This window comes from Zalophus californianus, chromosome 12, assembly GCF_009762305.2.
Source record: "Zalophus californianus isolate mZalCal1 chromosome 12, mZalCal1.pri.v2, whole genome shotgun sequence".
NCBI classification, from domain to species: domain Eukaryota; kingdom Metazoa; phylum Chordata; class Mammalia; order Carnivora; family Otariidae; genus Zalophus; species Zalophus californianus.
This window is the reverse complement of record NC_045606.1, coordinates 4,048,568-4,068,242: the sequence shown is the minus strand read 5'-3', so window position 1 is coordinate 4,068,242 and position 19,675 is coordinate 4,048,568. Positions and strand designations below refer to the sequence as shown.

General features: G+C 39.1%; 1 protein-coding gene and 1 pseudogene across 1 annotated transcript in view; both read right to left on the bottom strand.

The window, feature by feature from the left end:
• Nucleotides 1-19,675, bottom strand: part of SPATA48 (spermatogenesis associated 48) — a 66,452-nt gene that overhangs the window by 29,561 nt on the left and 17,216 nt on the right. The window contains exons 3-5 of the mRNA XM_027572986.1: nt 8,552-8,628; nt 2,400-2,538; nt 387-454 (exon numbers count right to left, since the gene is read on the bottom strand). Of these exons, the coding sequence (XP_027428787.1) occupies nt 387-454; nt 2,400-2,538; nt 8,552-8,628 (284 nt within the window). The remainder of the gene's footprint in view (nt 1-386; nt 455-2,399; nt 2,539-8,551; nt 8,629-19,675) is intronic.
• On the bottom strand, nt 10,117-11,019 carry LOC113911806 (annotated as a pseudogene).

Here is a 19,675-nt window from a genome sequence, read left to right as displayed (position 1 = left end):
GAGAATCTCAAGCAGGCTCCACGCTCAGCAGGAACCTGATGCAGGGTTCAATATCAGGACCCAGAGATCAAAACCTGAGCCAAAATCAACAGTCGGACGCTTAACTGACTGAGCCACCCAGATGCCCACCCAGACTACAATTCATAGTCTAAATTGTAAGGAGGGTTAAGAGAAAACATGAGAAAGCAGGCAACACTGAGCAAGTGAACGGGACTTGGGTTCTCTTTCCCATCACAGGGATGGAAGTCTGAGGTCTCTGGAATGTTGTCCAGAGGATATGCCCCTCACCCCCTCTGTAAGCCATGGACGGGAGCACCAGACATATCAGTGAAAGATCTGTGATAGTGAAAAATTTACTGATGAGAACACAGGGGGATAAAACTTACAAAGTAACTGGCTTGACCGGTGTCAAGAAAGATCTTGTTTGAAATCTGTCCCAGAGTCCACCAACCATCTAAAATCAGCAACAAAATGAATGACATATTTAATGAACAAGTCACATCATGTCTTGTCTATAAGCTCCTGAGCTCTTAACTGTCCCCAACACATCATAGGCAAGCCCCAGGCTCCCAATGGAAAGCACTCCCCAAACCTGCTTAGCAACTGAGGGCTTTGCCCCAGAGCCCCTCCTGGTCTCTGCTCTGCCCTCCCTCAGACCCTTAGTTTCCATTAGTTTTCACACAGCTGGAATCTGCCTCATCATCTCCCTCTTTTGGACTGAAGCCCTGTGAAAGGTCTGATTTTGGTTTTCATCTCAGAACCTGTGGTCACTTGGCTCTGTTTTTGTCTACCCTCTGCAGCCCCAGGCTCATCTCCCCTTTCCAGTCCCATCCAGACCCTGAGCTTTGAACCTCATGTTGCCGGGAAGGACTTTGGGTTCTGGCATAATTAGATACCAAAGAATATGTTTAAAAATGACCAATTTTCAAAAGATACAAAAATATTTTTAAGTAGTTGAGAGATCCTTAAAAACAGCTGTAAGAATCCAGGCACATTTTCTGTCCTCCGACTTAGTTTAGTTTCTATGGGCAAATCCTGTGCCAAGACTTTATATTACAGCCACGTTTTTCTCTCTTGCTGCCATCTTGCTCTGTAAAAGCTAACAAAAATTTTCAAAATAATGTGGGCTTCTTACCTTGTGGTTCTGAACCTCTTAGAAGTCCGTGTTTATCACCATATTTATATATAATTATTTTCCTCTTTAGTGCTATGTGTTTTACATAGGAAAGAGCTTTGTTAGGAGAGGTGGTCCCCGGGCTAGTCAGACTTCCCAGGGATGAGGAACACAGCGAAAGGATGAGAGATTCAAAAGGAGGAGGCGCTTTGCAAGCACAGAGCCAGGGTTGGGAGGGCAAAGGTGAGGTCCGACATAAGACCCAAAGGACTCATGGGACTTAGCCTGGAAAACACGGAACGCTGAAGGGCGTGGGATACTGTTTGTTCGGATGATGAGGTTGAGAAGCAAGAGGAACAGGAAGGTAAGGGTCACAGTGAGGAGGGGTCATGGGCAAAGAACAAGACTGGGGACATGTCCTGTCAAAGAGCATGGATTTCACTTTCTCAAAAATGAGGGGTTTTAATCAGAAGAGTGGTATGAAGCAATTCACACTGTAGGAGAAGTACCCTGGCTGTGGTGTGGATACAGCAAATTACCTGCTGAATTCTTGATGTTCGGAAATGAACACAGAGGGGCGCCTGGGAGGTTCAGTCGGTTAAGTGTCCAACTCTTGATTTTGGCTCTGGTCATTATCTCTGGGTCGTGAGATCGAGCCCCATGTCAGGCTCTGTGCTGAGTGTAGACCTGCTTAAGATTCTCTCTCTCCCTCTGCCCCTCCCCGCCCTCTCTCTCTTAATAAAATAAAATAAAATAAAATAAAATAAAATAAAATAAAATAAAATAAAATATGAAAACATACGTCTCTGGAGACAACCAACTATGCTTTGTTTGGCTAGAAATAAGAGCTCTGTGATTGATTCATGGGTTTTCCCATTCTGTCTCAGAGTGCGGAGGTTAGGTTCAATTTCAAGAACTGTTCTCAACACAGGTTCTCTGATGGAAGCATAATTATTTCTCCATCCCTCAGTCCTCCTTGTGCAGTTTTAAAATAAACACAGTCATTGCAAAGGACTTTTGAGACAGAGGTAGTCTTTAAATAAAATTTTAAAAAGTGCAATACAGGTAACATCGAAGTATTTGAGGTCATTGATGACTTTTTTGATTATGGCATTTTCAAGTCCATAAATAAATACGTTTACATGTTCTTTCCATGTTTCTTACAATAAAATGAGTATTCAAGTTTTGGGCTTCAGTTTAGAAATAAATGCACTGTTGCAAAAATGCAATGTTATATATGGGAAAAGGCATTATGCACATGTAATTGAGGTCCCTAATCACTGACCTGGGTTATTGATGGGGCCTCTTCATATCTTTTCAGTGTAAAACACTGTGAAATCAGGTCAGCAGCTTTTTCCACTGTTGTTTCTTCTGGATCGGGTTTTGGTGGTAGCATCTTGTCCCAAGGAACAACTTCATAAGCTCTGTGAAATTATTAAATAAGGACATAGTATGGAAAATACATATTCAAATGGTATGAGTCCTAGCAGTATCAAACATTGTGGCAGGCAGAATTTGAAGGTGTCCCCCACGACTCCTGCCCCCTAGTGTACATGTCATATATAACCACCTCCCCTCTGGTGTGGGCAGAGCAAATGAGTATGACAAGATAACACTCCTGTGATACTTTGTATGTCAACTTTATATGGCCAAGGGATTGTGCCTATATATTCAAGGTCCCTAATCAGTTGAATTTGAGTTAATCAAAAGGTGGATTCTCCTAAGTAGGTCTGACGCAAACAGGTGAGCCCTAAAAAGAGATAAATATACAGTAGACACTCTGCAGCTGTCCTTAAAGAAACACCTCATGAGGGGTGCCTGGGTGGCTCAGTCGGTTAAATGTCCAACTCTTGATTTCGGCTCGGCTCGCGATCCCAGGGTCCTGGAATCGAGCCCCATGTTGGGCTCTGCACTCAGCAGGGAGTTTGCTTCTCCCTCTCCCTCTGCCCCTCCCCTTGTTTGTGCTCTCTTTCTCTCAAATAAATAAGTAAAATCTTAAGAAAGAAAGAAAGAAAGAAAGAAAGAAAGAAAGAAAGAAAGAAAGAAAGAAAGAAAGAAAGAAAAAGAAAGAAAGAAAGAAAGAAAGAAAGAAAGAAAGAAAGAAAGAAAGAAAGAAGGAAAAAAGAAAGAAAGGAAGAAAAAGAAAAAGAAACACCTCATGAGCCCCCCAGCTTTAATGAACTGAATTCTGCCGAGAATCCAATTGCTCCTGGAGGACAAGAACCCAGCCCCAGCTGACACTCTGATTCCAGCCTGAGAAACTCTGAGTATTGACCCCATTTGGGGCACACCTGGACTTCTGACTGCAGTCATGTGGTTTAAAGCTGATAAACTGTGGTCATCTGTTGCATGGCAGTAGAAAACCAATGCATTAAATTATATGCATCTTACAGTTCACACACAAAAAAATGCATTTGACCTTCACAGCAGGGCAGAAAGACCATTCATTAACTTACAAATAAACGAACTCTGGCTTAGAGAATGAAATTTGTTTGCTTAAGGTTGCTCAGCTACTGGTGGTTGAAGTCAGGATGCAGATGCAGATTCTCCGCCCCTGAAGAGTGAGCCACATTCCCACTGCCCCACACCAATGATCCTGATTATCAAAGTCTGGACCGTGGTACCAGGAGTCCAGCCATCTTAGCAAAAGCAAGCGTTATATACACCGGATTCAGATCTAAAGGTACCGTCTTGGATTTCAAGTTTTCAAAGTTCTATTGTTTCAGACAGACACACATGACAGATGCAGCTAAACAGACTCCAATTTGATCCTGACGGAAAACCAAAGAGCCCTCATTCCCATGATGGCATCCTGACAGGATAGAAGGATAGATGGCCAGCCCCGGTGTCCAGCATCCTGCCCCACCCCCGCCCAGCCTTGGTGCAAAAGCTGAATGCTCCGTCCTACCCCGTCAGCCAGCCTTCTCCTTCCAAATAATTCCACTCCTCTCAGTTGGCAAACAATTACCAGTGATCCTCATTCCCTCAACAAATATCTATTCAGCGATTACTGTATTTCAAGCACTGTGCTAGGGGTTTGGGATAAAAGCCTGGATAAGAAACAACATAAACATTTCATTTACCACATAGGACTGATGTGATGATTCATTAAATTAATATTTGTGACCTTAAATACCAAGGTGATGGCTCCACAGTGTGTTCACTGTTGTGTATATGTTTTCAACTCACTCAGTCTGAAATTACTGTGTCCTAAAGAAAAGCTAACTCTTATGAAATACTTTTAATTGTAGCGAAAGCTTAAATGGTTCATTTTTCTTTCTTTTTTAAAAAATTTTTTATTGTTATGTTAATCACCATACATTACATCATTAGTTTTTGATGTAGTGTTCCATGATTCATGGTTTGTGCATAACACCCAGTGCTCCGTGCAGACCGTGCCCTCTTTAATACCCATCACCAGGCTAACCCATCCCCCAACCCCCTTCCCTCTAGAACCCTCAGTTTGTTTTTCAGAGTCCATCGTCTCTCATGGTTCATCTCCCCCTCCAATTCCCCCCTTCATTCTTCCCCTCCTGCTATCTTCTTCTTTTTTTTTTTCTTAACATATATTGCATTATTTGTTTCAGAGGTACAGATCTGTGATTCAACAGTCTTGCACAATTCACAGCGCTCACCATAGCACATACCCTCCCCAATGTCTATCACCCAGCCACCCCATCCCTCCCACCCCCCACCACTCCAGCAACCCTCAGTTTGTTTCCTGAGATGAAGAATTCCTCATATCAGTGAGGTCATATGACACATGTCTTTCTCTGATTGACTTATTTCACTCAGCATAACACCCTCCAGTTCCATCCATGTCGTTGCAAATAAAAATCCTTATATTCTGAGCAAAGCATCACGATTTTAGCCAAATCAGTAACTTTTTCCAAGATGACCACTGGAATTTTTTCTGAGAGTCACCAAGATAAGAATATGATAGGGAATGAAATAAAAAACCAGAGAGGAAATTATAGGCCATTTTGTTAAAATCCTTCATTTTTAAGATGAGAAAGGTGAGAATTGGGGGTCTCACTACCGGCCCACAGACTGCAGATGCTTTCTATAGAGCTCTTTTCTCAACTTGCTCTAAGACTCTGAAACACAGCTCCATACCATGTCTGTCTTTCTTTCTTTCTTTCTCTTTCTTTCTTTCTTTCTTTCTTTCTTTCTTTCTTTCTTTCTTTCTTTCTTTCTTTCTTTCTTTCTTTTTCTTTCTTTCTTTCTTTCTTTTTTAATATAAATGAATTTTATTTTGCTTTTTAAGTAGTGCTCCTGAAGCATTGCAGCTTGGTAAATAGTGTAAATTAGTACAGTCTTTTGTTTTTTCATGAGTTGCTAAAAAGATGCAGACTGTTCTAAAGGGATAAATATTTTCACCACTTCACTTGGAGTTAATGAAGGCTCACACATGAACAACACTCTTCCTAAGGAAAACAAGAAGCTGTTGCCAACACACCAACAAAAAGAACTGTGTAAAAATGATCGTCGCTATACTTTCCCAGTCGTTTTACAAGGAGGAGATAAGGCACACGATCTTGCTACAAACTTGCCATCCAGACTTGTAACACTTGTGGTCTATACAGAGGGTTCTGTCCAAGGGACGTGAACTTCAGACAACGGGGCACTGTAACCCTAATAATGCCTTTGGTTGACCGGTTATCTTTTCTTCTGAAATATGGGTTAGAACAAAAATAATCCCTCATTAAAAAATGGCACTGTTTACAGAAAAAAGGCTGTATGATTTTGCATTAGAATCTCCAAGTATATATTGAAATAGAATTTGCCTGTCCCCCATCTCAGCCACAAAATGGGCAAGAAGTACAATTCTTTAAAATGCCTTAATTTGGGGCGCCTGGGTGGCTCAGTTCGTTAAGCGACTGCCTTTGGCTCAGGTCATGATCCTGGAGTCCCGGGATCGAGTCCCACATCGGGCTCCCTGCTCAACGGGGAGTCTGCTTCTCCCTCTGACCCTCTTCCCTCTCGTGCTCTCTGTCTCTCATTCTCTCTCTCTCAAGTAAATAAATAAAATCTTTAAAAAAATGTCTTAATTTGGGGCACCTGGGTGGCTCAGTCGTTAAGGGTCTGCCTTCTGCTCAGGTCATGATCCCAGGGTCCTGGGATCGAGCCCCTCTGTTGGGCTCCCTGCTCAGTGGGGAGTCTGCTTCTCCCTCTCCCTCTGCCCCTCCTCCCTGCTTGTGCTCTCTCTCTCAAATAAATAAATAACATCTTTTTAAAATGCCTCAGTTTTCAACTTCCTGAAAACTAAGTACAGATGATTGAAACCGAAGCTTACAGAATGGCAGGATATTTCACAGAACATTTCTTATACACAAAACACATAAAGGGCTACTAGGTGACATTTTCATTAACAAATTGGCATCATTTGGGTCAACAAGTATCCCAATGCTGATTTCTTCTCCTAAGGAGACTTGCAGAGAAAAAGGGAGAGAGAGAGAAAAGAGAGAGAGAGAGAGAGAGAAAGCATGACTTCTGATTTTAATCACACATTTCACATATATTCTTTATATTTTTATAAACCTTCTGAGAAAATATCTACTCTTAAGTATATTTCATGAAACTGGTGGTGGGTGAAGCTGAAATGTGAGGCGCATCTGCTGGGTTCAGCCCCTGGGGAGGGAAGGACTTTGGAGGGAATGAAGTGCTTTGCGGCACCCACACACATTGTCAGTTCCTTGTGCTCATGGCAGCCACCCCTGGACCCCCGCTCTTCTCCACTCTCCGTGTTTCTGCTGACTTCAAAGCCCACTGGGCAACTGCAATCATCTCTTCTCGGGGCTGATTGTCCTTGACCGTTTGCACAGTTTCACTCCCTCCTCCCCGAACACCCTTAATGTGTGTCTGCCAATTCACATTTGTTGCTAAGCCATGACCCCTACACTTAATTTCTCTAGCTCAGACCGCTCTTCCAAACCCCAGACCCATACACCCCGTGACCTACGTGACATAGCCACATGGATATCTAATGAACATCTTTACATTCAGCAGGTCTAAAATGGACTTCTGACCGTTCCCTCCAAACTCACTCCCCTGTGTCAAAGTAATGGCAACTGCAGGCCATCTGGCTGCTTAGCCCAAACCCTTGGATTGTTCTTGACTCCTATTTCCTCATTACCTGTAAAGTGGAAATTGTGTTGGCTCTACTTTCAAAATATATCCAGAAGCCAACCGTGGCTGACACCTTCCTACCAGCCTCCCCCAAACCGTCCTTACCTGACCCCTATAGATGCCAGTGCTACCCTGGCCTCCCCCTTCTGCCTCATCTGGTTGGCTGGGAACACAGAGGCCACCACATTGCTTTCTGCAAGTCTGATCTTGCCACTTCTCTGCTAAACCTTCACTTCCCTCAGAGAAAAAGCCCTGGTGTTTATAGCTGCTTAAAAGGCCCCTGGATGTCTGGTTCCAGACACCACCTGCTTTTTCCCATCTTCTCTTCCTAATTCCCCTCTAGTACTCTGCTCTAGATACTTTGGCCCGTAGTGCATCCCTGACCCTATGCACACTTCTGACACAGGTCTTCTGCATGGTTCTGCATTCCCTCTGCCTGGAAAATGGTCACTCCAGAGATCTGCAAGTCACTCCCCTATGCCTTCTGAGCTTCTCTGAAATCCCATCACTGGAGGAGGACCCCCCGCCCAGACCTCCTTCACTACTGAAACCTCCTACCCTTACACGGGACACCCCTGATGCTCTCATCCTGTTCCATCTTTTTTTATGTTTCCATAGACTCATTACCTTCTAAGATATGAGCTATTTACGTGTTACGTTTGTGCTTATCGTCCATCTCCCTTTAGAATGAGAGCCCTTGGAGAACCGAGATCTTTGTCTGCCTTCCTCCCTGATGAACCTCATAGCCTGGGGCACAGACACACAGCAAGAGTTGAATATGGTTTTTCACTGAGTAAATGAACTCCTTCAGGCTTTCTGTGCTTTGGTTTTCTGTGATGCTCTACTCTTCTCCTCTCTCTAACCATTTCCTTTCTGCTTTGGTTTTATTCTTCTATTAAACATAGATTTTCTTTAAGACTCTCCCTTGACCTCTTTATTTTAGCCATCAACGTGAGTGAGTAAGTATCTGCGTCTGATGCTCTCTGAATGACTCACTGAAGCCCCGACACTGTGGACACAAAGGGGATGTGTCATGAAAGATGACACAGAAATACTTTATTTCAGGTTTTTTAAATTTTTTTAAAGACTCATTTATATATGTGGAGGGGGAGGGGCAGAGGGAGAAAAGGGAGGAGAGGGAGAAGCTCAAGCTTCCGCTGAGTGCAGAGCTACACACCGGGCTTGATCTCAGGACCCTGAGATCATGACCTGAGTCGAAACCAAGAGTCGGCTGCTTAACCGACTGAGCCACCCAGGCTCCCCTAGAGGTACATTTTAAATCACAGTTCTACTGAGAAAAATGCTTACTTTTGAGTCGAGGACTTGTAAAATGAGTCCTTTGCACTGTATTTCCTGTTTGGTTGTAAAAGCGGTTCTCCATCCTCCTAGAAGGTGTGAATAATAAGTTAAAGGACATCAGATAACATGGGAAGTGCTCATGCTTTCTACGCACGTGGTTTCTTGTTTTCTCTGTCCCTACTTTTCTCCTGTCATAGCACCCCTGGGTGGACCAGGTTTAACGCTCCCCTACTTCCTTCAGTTGTCTTGAAAATTTACATTCTCTGTATAATCTCCTAGTGATTAAGTTAAAGTTGACAAAATGTATATTCAAGTTAACGGAAAATCAATTCTTTAGGAGAAAGCCCTTGAATTTTAAACGATGGCAAATGAAGTTTTCAGCACCATGCCATTCAAACATCTTAAAAAGTCTTGTCTCTCTTGTCTTCTAATGATAGAAGGACATTAGCTCTGCAATATTTCCCCCTTCCTATCTTTCATCTTATTTCATTAAAATGACTTATTATAACTGTTGCCATCACTATCTTTAAGGACTCTTTATTTAAATTTTCCACAATATTTTATCAGTGGTTCTTTGCCTGCTTTTGCTTCTTGTATTCTATTTGGTTTTTTGTTTTGTTTCGTTTTGTTTTAACCCTGTATTCCTGGTTCCATTCTCTTTGGCTGAAGTTCTATTTTCAATCATTCTTTCAAGGATATGAACTTCTTCTAGCTCCATTTTTTAACTAACTCATCCTCACCTTTCAATGCTGTTCCAGATGAATTTAGAATTCTAATTTAAGGAGTATGTTTACTTAGTAACCTAAATACATTCCATTGACCTCTGGCCTGTTATCGTTACTTTGCAAGGACACGGATAATGATGGTCTGCAGGTATTCTGTGTCCCCCCACCCTCATCCTCTGGCAATATTTAGGATATTTGTCTTGGTTTTCCCACGAAGAAAATTTGTTTAGGAGAAGATCTATTTTTTTCATCTGGCTGAAGATGTGTTATGCTTCTCTAATCTGAGAATGCCTAACTTTCACCAATTTGGACAATTCTCCATTGTCCTCCTTACTGTCAGAGGATTCACTTTATTCTCTTATGAAGTTCCCATAGACAAATACTAGACTTTCTTGTTCTGTCTGCTTAGTGTCCTAACTTTTGCATCTCTTCATCTTTAACTTCCATTGCACCGCTTTGCACTTTCCAGTTGACACTTCCTTCTTCTCCTGGTTCTAGTATATATATATATTTTATTTAGAAGTGTTTTTAAGGGCGCCTCGGTGGCTCAGTTGGTTAAGCATCTGCCTTCGGCTCAGGTCATGATCCCAGGGTCCTGGGATCGAGCCCCGCATCAGGCTCTCTTCTCTGCGGGAAGCCTGCTTCTCCCTCTCTCACTCCCCCTGCTTGTGTTTCCTCTCTCGCTGTGTCTCTCTCTGTCAAATAAATAAATAAAATCTTTTACAAAAGAGTGTTTTTAATTTTTTATTGGTACAATAATTTTGACAGTTTAGTAATTTTGCTGTGGAAAATGAAATTCCGACTTACAAAAAAGAGAAAACTCCTCAAGAACACTCCCTGGTATTTTACTTACGTATCAGAGCAGGTCAGCCAGTGAAAATCCTGGGCCTTCCATGTGGCTCGTGGTTCAGTCATGATATTGATAAGAGAGAGTTTAGTTGTGTGTCTGCCACATTCTGTCTTGGTGATTTTGGAATTCTTCTGGTTTCGTACAAGCTACTCTTTGCCTCCAAATGCAGTCGTAACCTGCTCCTGCTGGGAGTTTGACAGAAGACAGACTGGAGAGACCACTTTAGTAGCACCTCCAAATTTCAACATCTCGTTCCAAGTGTCTACGTTGAGACCTTGGTAAATTCCATCATTCATCATCACCAAAAGTACGATTGGCATGTTCTACCAGCAGATAGTTCCTGTTTCCATGCCAGAAAATCCAAATGCACTGTCTCCTTCCACACAGATGACCGCTGCCCTGGGTTTCTGTCTTTAGCTGCTATAGAGGCCGCACTGGCAAATCCCAACCCGACTCCCATTGTTCCAAAAGTATCAGCGTCAAGCCTGTGATGAGGAAGTTCGTTCTGAAGCACAGTGCATCCAATATCCATAGGATTTGCTCCTTCACTTACCACTAAACCACCTCTGGGTAGTTGTTCTTGAACATGGTCAAATGCTGTGTAATAATTCATAGGCAGGGATTTGGGGGAAGCTGATTCCTGTGCTATTTTGGCCCATTGGAGATGACCCGCAAGATGGAGTCGGCACCCTCCGATACTCGTACACCAGAGAAGAGAGGCAAGTTCCTTCCATCTTAAACTACCATGATTCCTCGAGAGTTTTCTACCACTTGCTCTCTGGAGGACGCTGCCATGGTCTTATCAAATTGTCCTAAAAGCGCTTAGGGATAGCATTTACATCTCCTACCAAAGTCACAGCAGGCCTTACATTATTCCCCAATTCTGCACAGATATCAGTCATGTGATTTCACTCATATGTGGAATTTAAGAAACAAAACAAACAAGAAAAGGGAAAAAAAAAAGAGAGAGAGAGAGACACACAAACCAAGAAACAGACTCTTAACTATAGTGAACACACTGACGGTTACCAGTAGGATGAATTGTGCTGACTGATTTTTGAAAGGTAAGGTTACATTTTCAGTCCTGGGATAAACCTCACTTGAACATAATATATTGTCCTTCTTATAAATTACTGGTTTTGATTTACTAACTCTTTGCAATAATTTTTGTGTCTCTGTACATGAAGAATGTAATTTCTGTAATTTACTCTTTTTTTTTTTTTTTGTAATGTGTGTGTCTGGTTCAGGAATATTAGGTTAAGTTGGACTTCAAAAACTGGTCACAAAGTGTTCCTTCTTCTATTTTCTGAAATAACTTATATTAGATTGGTGTGATTTCTTCCGAGAATGTTTGACGAAATTCAGCAGTGAAATCATCTGATCCTAGAGTTTTCAGTGTGGAAAGATTTTTGATCAGAAAAATTAAATTTCTTTAATAAATAGGGGGCATTTGTGTGTTCTATTTCATTAGTATCAATTTTAGTAAGCTGCATTTTTAAAGGAGTTTGTTCATTTAAGACGCTAAATGAACTGGCATACATAGTTTATAATATTTTCTTTTTTGTTTTTAGGATCAGCAGAAATAAACTCTTTAATTTTCTATGTTGGTAATATGTGTTCTCTCTCTTTCTTGATCATACTAATAAAATATCTATCACTTTCATTGATCTTTTTAAAGAAACAGCTTTTGGCTTTAAGTTTTCTCTCTTGTGTATCTTTTCTCTTTTTTATTGGTTTCTGTTCTTATCTTTTTAATCCTCTTTCTTTTTTTTGTTTAACCATTCTTCTAGTTTCTTAATCATTAATCTTTAATTTTCAGAACTTCCCTGTTTCCTAGTGTCAGCATAAAAGGCTAATTTTTTTTTCTTTTCAGCAGTCTTTTAGCTGCATCATACAAGATTTGATAGGTTATATTTTCATCGTTTTTCAGTTTAAAACATTTTCTAATTTTTCTTATGATTTTGTCTTTGATCCACGGATTATTTAGAAGTATGATTTTTAATTTAAAAGTACTTGATGTTTTTCTAAACATCTAGTAGTTATTTATCTTTAACTTAACTCTGTGGTGGTTTAAGAACACAGGTGGAATTTTTCAATACATTTAAATATATGAAGACTTGTTTTATGCTCCAGCATATGATTATGGTGAATATGTCATGTGCATTTGATATGCTTTCTGTTCATTTACTTTCAGCCTATTTGCATTTTCATATTGAAAGTTACCTCTTGTAAATCACATATAGTTGTATCTCGCTTTTTTATCCATTCTGATAATCTCTGCCTTTCTGTTGAAATGTTTAGTATATTACTATTTAATGTAACGATTGATATATTAGGATTATATGTACCATTTTATTATAGTTGTCTGTTTGCCCCTATGTTCCTGCTCTTCTGTTCCCCTTTTCTGCCTTCGTTAGATTATTTAAATGAGTGGGGATTTTTTAGAAGACGAATTATGTCATTAATTGGCTCTTTAACAATACCTCATTATAGTACATTTCAGTGTTGCTTTAGAGATTACATTAGATGTCTTTAACTTTCCACAGTTCACTTGGAGTTAACATGGTACCACTTCACATAAAATGTACAAACATTACAACCACAAGTCCGTTTACCACACCCTGTCATTCCTTATTCTATAGTTATCACATGGGGCTATATCTACATTCATAATACGCTTCAGATAACAATGTTAGACTTCTGTTTTAAACAGCTATATGTACTTTAAAGAAGTTAAAAGGAAAAAATAATCTTAAATGCCTAATAATTCTTGTAGTGCATGTCCATTGGCAATTTACTTCCTCTGTTTTTCTTTTCTTGCAAATTTCTTTACATAGCCTTTTAATATATTCAATATAATCAGGCCCCCAGATATATCCATGTCCTAATCCCTGGAAACTGCGTATGTTAGCTTACATGGAAAAGGGTAATTCAGGTTGCAGATGGATTTAAAGTTGCTAATCAGGGGAATTTAAAATAGGAAAACTGTCCTAGACATTCAGATGGGCACAATGTAATCCTAGGGACCCTAAAATTAGAAGGTCAAGGCAGAAGTGATTCTGCCTAGGTCAGAGTGATTCTGTCTGATGAAGGAAGAACTCAACCTACCATTGCTGGCTTTGAAGATGAAGACAAGGCCCATGAGCCAAAGGATGCAGGTGGCAAGAAAATCAATTTTACTCGAGAGCCTCTAGAAGAAATGCCACCTTGCCAACACCTTGATTGTAGCTCAGTGAGATCCATTTTGCCTCTGACCTCCAGAAGTATAAGATGATAAGTTTGTATTGTCTAAGTCACTAAATTTATGTTAATTTCTTATCACAGCAGTAGAAGGCCAACACAGCCTTCATCTTTGAAGGTTTGAGTTTCTAGATGTAGCATTTTGGTGTGACGCGTTTTTTCTAACAGACTGTAAATATGTCACTCCCCTGCTCCACTGTCTTCTTATCTGATGAGAAGCCTGTGATATTTCAACTTACTTTTCTCTTGCTGCTCTCAAAATTTACTTTGTATCTTTTGTATCTGAATACCTGATGCCTGGGCTTTTTGAAAAATTTTTATTCTGTTTGGAATTCAGTAAGCCTCTTGAAAACTTGAAAAATGTATGTCTTTCATCAAATCTGGGGAAGTTTCAGTAATTAGTTCTTCAAATATTATTTTCTGTTACATTTTACTTCCCTTTTTGTTCTTGGACTATAATTAGTGTATTTAACTTTTTCATATTGTTCCATGGGTCCCTGAGACTCTGTTCATTTATTTTTAATTCTCTTTTTTTCACCCTCTCCAAGTTCTACTTTTAAATCCTTCATACTTTCCCTGTCATATTCTTTCTATTAAGCCCATATAATTTCTATTTTAAGATTTTGAAATTTTAGGGGCGCCTGGGTGGCTCAGTCGTTAAGCGTCTGCCTTCGGCTCAGGTCGTGATCCCAGGGTCCTGGGATAGAGCCCCGAATGGGGCTCCCTGCTCCGCGGGAAGCCTGCTTCTCCCTCTCCCGCTCCCCCTGCTTGTGTTCCCTCTCGAACTGTGTCTCTCTCTGTCAAATAAATAATAAATCTTAAAAAAAAGATTTTGAAATTTTTTTTCCCTTTGGCTCTTTTTTACACATCCTATTTCTTTGATGAAATTTCCTGTCTTGTGATTATGAATATATTCTCCATTATGTCACTGAGCACAGTTACAACAGCCGTATTAAAATCCCTGTCTGATAATTCTAGCATCTAGCATGTTCCCATGTGAGCTTATCCCATTTTCCATGGTCTTTGTGTGTTGAGTGATTTTGGATTGTATGTTGGATATTATACATTTTATATTGAGGAGACCCTGGATTCTGCATTACTCCTGAGTGTGTTTTGGAGAATAGTAGATCTTAGATCAGTACCTTATTTGCCTTTGATAGACCTGCTTAGAGTCTATTTTGAGCAAAGACAGTCCAGGGATCAGGCAAAGACTTGGGCTGAGTTCATACGTGGCACTATGGCTCCCTCCCCAGCTGCCGCCCGTTTTGGATTCTTTCTTTTAATTCTTGGGGCATGCTCCATTCTTTCACCTCTTCAGGTCAGAAAGACAGAGATTTCTATTGAAATTTTAACCACTCCAGTTTCCCGAACGTAGCCAACCTTCAGGCCACAAGGGGAAAATCACCCCGAGTTCATCCTCTAAGTTTCAACTCTGAAATTTGCCTGATTTTTTCCATCACCAGAGGTCTTGACCCGATGGATTTGTATTTTGTCAGAGTCTGGGGTTGTTACTGGTGCGAAGGTTAGGCTATTAGGAGCTTACTCTGCCACAGAGGAAACAAAAATGTTTAATGATGTTTTTTAAGATAAGTAATTGATTTTAAAGAATGTGATTTGTTTCCTTTTCGTGTCTGCCTGTTCTTCTCCGTAAGTCCTGTTCTTTCCTTAGAAATTTAATTTCTTGAAAATTAATGTATATTCAGATGGCTCTATTATCTGAGGCTCCTTGGGAGAGATGTCCCCCTTCTGTTGTGCCTGCTGATATCCTCTCACAAGCAACCCTTTTCACATGCAGAGTATGGTTTTGATGGTGGTTTCATCTAGGGATAGCTATTTTCTTTGGGGTGCTACCTGTCAATGCCACTTTGTGGAAGTGTTCCCTCGGAGTATTCCTCACTGTTTCTGGGTACAAAAGCTTTTCTTCTTTTTTTTAAATTTTAGGATGTGGTATTCCCACACTACATGTGTACTAAGAAATCATGATCCATGTATCCACGTGGTACAGACCAAAGTTTCTGTTTCCTCGTGGGTAATATATTGTATTTTCCAATTTATTGTCTTGGTCAGGTGGCCAACTTCCCTCCTGTGTGTAAAGATTTATTCAAATTTCTACTCATTGCTGAGATAGCCCTTTGTGGTACCTGAATTTACACAGAAAACTCAATTCCAAATATCCACCGTGAGATCTCAGACTCCCATTCCTATGTAGGTATTAAAATCCTGGCCCATGTACTCTTTGGCTTCAGCCAAATCCGGTTTCATTCCCCATTTCTACAGTAAGAGAAGCCCATTTTTATTTGGACCCATGACCTTAAAGATAATTATTTCACAATTCCTTTGCAGCTAGTGTAATATTGAGTTCTGCCAACATAATTTAAAGTGCTGTGTGCATTTTCTGGAACAAGTCCTTAAAAGGGGGAGGATATCTGTCTTTGATCTTGCTTCTATACTTCTATCCTGAAGCCCAACAGAATGAGTCTAGGAAAATATCACACACTAGAACTGCAGGCTAGTCCAGGACCTTTGGATTGTTATGTAAAAGAGAATTAAACTTCCATAGTGTCCCAACCACAGCATATTTGGGTCTCCGTTACCCAAAGCTATACCCATGAAAAATGTAATTTAAATTGCACATCTATTTTTAGAACTGAATTTTCTCTTGCTTTATGGAAACTGGATCTTCCTCTCTCTTCTCTTGCTTTTGAGCTCAGCTAAGTATTGATTTTAAAATATATGTAGCGTTTCAGTATATCTGACGTAATAGAGAGGATTTGTGGAAAAAGCTCATTCTTTGACAATTCTGAAAGAAATCTTCTTAATCCTGAATTCCAGAATTAGGACGTTTACATATAGGAAAAGTTATAGATATCTACTGTACAATTTAATCAATCAGTTTGACTTCAATTAGAAACTCATATAACCAATATCTACGCAAAATACAGAATATTTTTGTCATCTCCCCAAATGCTTCATTTCTACTTTTAGTCAATCTTACTCCCCATAGGCAGCCACTATTCTATTTTCTATTGCTAAAACTTAGTTTTACCTGCTCCTGATCTTCATGTAATTGGAATCAGGAGGAATGTATTTTTTTTGAGCCTGGCTTTTTTTGCTTACTAATATTGCCTTTTAAAAAAAGACTTATTTATTTATTGGGAGGGGAGGAGTAGAGAGAGAGGGACAGAAAAAATCTCAAGCAGACCCCCTGCTCAGTGCAGAGCCTGTTGCCCGGCTCTCCTCATGACCCTGAGATCATGACCTGAGCCGAAACCAAGAATCGGACGCTTAACTGACTGAGCCACCCACATGCCCCTTAATGTTGGCTTTTAATATTATTGAGATTCTCCCATGTTCTGGTCTATATCTCCCGTGTTCTGGTTTACTCTTTTTTATTGAATACAATTCCGTTCTATGATCTATTAATCCATTTTCCTTTCTATTGATTTTTTGTGTACATATGAATTAAGCTACTATAAGCATTCCTGTACAAGTCTTTTTGTGGACACATACTTTGATTTTATTGGGTAAATACTTAAAAATAAGATTACTGGGCCATGGTATAGATATGTCACTTTATACGATATGCCAAAGGGAAGAGAAGTCCAGTTGTTCCCTGTCCTCACCAACATATGAGGTTGTCAAGCATCTTCCTCTTTTCTTTGAAAAAAAGAATTATTTCAAATTATACACACATTAAAAAAAGACTGAGGCAAAGAATTGCTAATTTGCCTCTTTTTACATCATACTAGCTCCTTGATGGTTTTCAAGCATCTTAATTTTAGACATTCTGGTAGGTATTCAGCAGTATTCCATTTTGGTTTTTATTTGCACTTCCCTCACAACTGAAAATGTTGAACACATTTTCATGTGCCTATTGGACATTGATATGTCTTCTTTTGTGAAACATTTATTTCAGTCTTGAGGGATCTTAAAAATCTTTTTGTTATCAAGTTGTGGGAATTCTTTGTATATCTTAGCTCACGGACCTTTCACAGATATTTGCAAGCATTTTCTTCCAGTTTGTGACTCACAGTTTTATTTTCTTAACAGTGGTCCGAAGAGCAAAAGACTTTAATGTTAACAGAATCAATTTTTTTCTAGACATAGTGATTTTGACGTCCTCTGTAAGAAATCTCTGCCAACCAACGTTGCAGATATTTTATCTTGTATTTTGTTTTAGAAGCTTCTTCTTGCTAGCTCTTCAGTTTAGGTCGATGACCAGCACAAAGTAATTTTTGTCATGGGATGAGAAAGGGACAAAGACTCCTCTTCCACATGGATGTCCAGCTGTTCAGAGACTATTTGTTGAAAATACTGTGTGGAAACCATTGAACCGTCTTGTTACTTTTGTGTAAAAACAGTTTATTTCTGGACTCTCAATTCTATTCAGTTGATTTCTCTGTTATTACACCAAAACAATACCGTCTTTGTGCAGCATTACTGCGGGTCTTCAAATCAGGTAGAATAAGTTTCTCACTGCACTATTTTTTTCAGGATGTAAATTAATGTAAATTTCAGAGACAAAAGCAACTTTCCACAAAAAAAGCACAGAAGAATTCTGTTAGGGAAAGCACTGCAACTGTTTGGAGCTTAATTTGAATATTGGTATCTTAAAAAATACTGATTTTTCCACTCCATGAAAATAATGTATAACTGAGTTTATTTAGATCTTCTTTTATTTGTCTCAGCATTTTGAGGTAGTTTTTAGTACAGAGTTTTGAACATCTTTTACTGAATTTTTCCCTAATATTATAGTTTTAAAAATGTTACTGTAGTGGTATTTTTATAATCTTACTTTCCAATTTCTAGACGCTAGAAAAAAGTTATTTTTTTTGTATTTTGGCCTTCAATCATTGACTGAGATAATAATTTATATATATATTAAAATTCTGTTAATAAAGTAAATCACACTCATTGATTTCTGAATGCTAAGCCAATCTTGCAATCCTGGGATAATCTCTATTTCATCATGATGTATTATACATTTTATATATTGCCAAATTTAACTCAGTAAAATTTCCTAAGGATTGTTTTGTTTGTTTGTAGGCATATTAGACTGTAATTTTTTATTTTATATATTTTGGTGACAGAGCTCTATTGTCCTCAATGTATTATTTGGATATGACGACATTATTTGTCCCTTAAATAATATTTGATCTTATTCCTTAGTAAAACTATATCGGTCTAGAGTTTTTCTCTATTTTTCACAATTAAAAGTGTTATGATAATCAACAAAACTATTTTCATAGATATAGGTCTATTGAGGTTTTCTCCTTGTGTCAGTTTTGGTAAGCTGTATTTTTAAGTCATTTGTTCCTTATATCTAAGTTGTCAACTTCATTGGCATGAAGTTGTTTATAATACCACTTTTTAACAAAAAATACATTGTACTGAGGTATAGTGTACTTGCAATGAATGTAATCTATTAACTCATACAATTTGATGAGATTTTGCAGTTATATACAACCATGGAACCACCATAACAGACAAGATTCAGAGCATTTACATTTCACTAAAAGATTTCTCATATGTATCCCTTTGCCATCTGCATCTCCCTCTCCTCCAAGGCTAGGGCATCAGGTGATCCATTTTTTGTCAATCTGTATTGGTTTGCATTTTTAGAATTTCATTTAAGTAGAATCAATGGCATGTAATAATTTGCTTCTGACTACTTTCATTCAGTATAATGATTCTGAGTTTCATTCATCTTGTGGCATGTATCATCATTTTGGTCTGTTTGATTGCTAACTACTATTCCATTGTATGGATATGCCACAATCTGTTCATTCTTTCACATGCACATAAACATTTAGTTGGTTTCCATTTTTAGACTGTTATGAATAAAGCTGTTTTCAATATGTATGTCCGAGTTTTTGCATGGACATATACTTAAATTTGTTTTGGGTAAATATCTAGCAGTGGAATGGCTGTATATGGCTGGCATAGGTATATGACAACTATCCAAATGGTATTCAAGAGTTTCCAAACTAGTTATACCATTTAGCATTCCCAGCAGCAGTGTGTGAGAGTCCCACTGTACTGTATCTCTGTCACACTTGGAATTTTCAGTTGTTTTAATTTTAGCCATTGTAAGGATATGTTGTCTTTTAAATTATATTTACTGATAACTCATCATGTTAAGTATTTTTTCACTATTTATTTGCCCTTCTTCCATTTTGTGTGTATGTGTGTGCATGCGTGTATGTAAAGTGTCTGTTCAGATCTTTTGACCATCTTTCATCTGGGTTGTTCATCTTGTTATCTTTAAGATAACTTTATACATTCTAGATGTATGATTGTGGATATTTTTCCCATTGT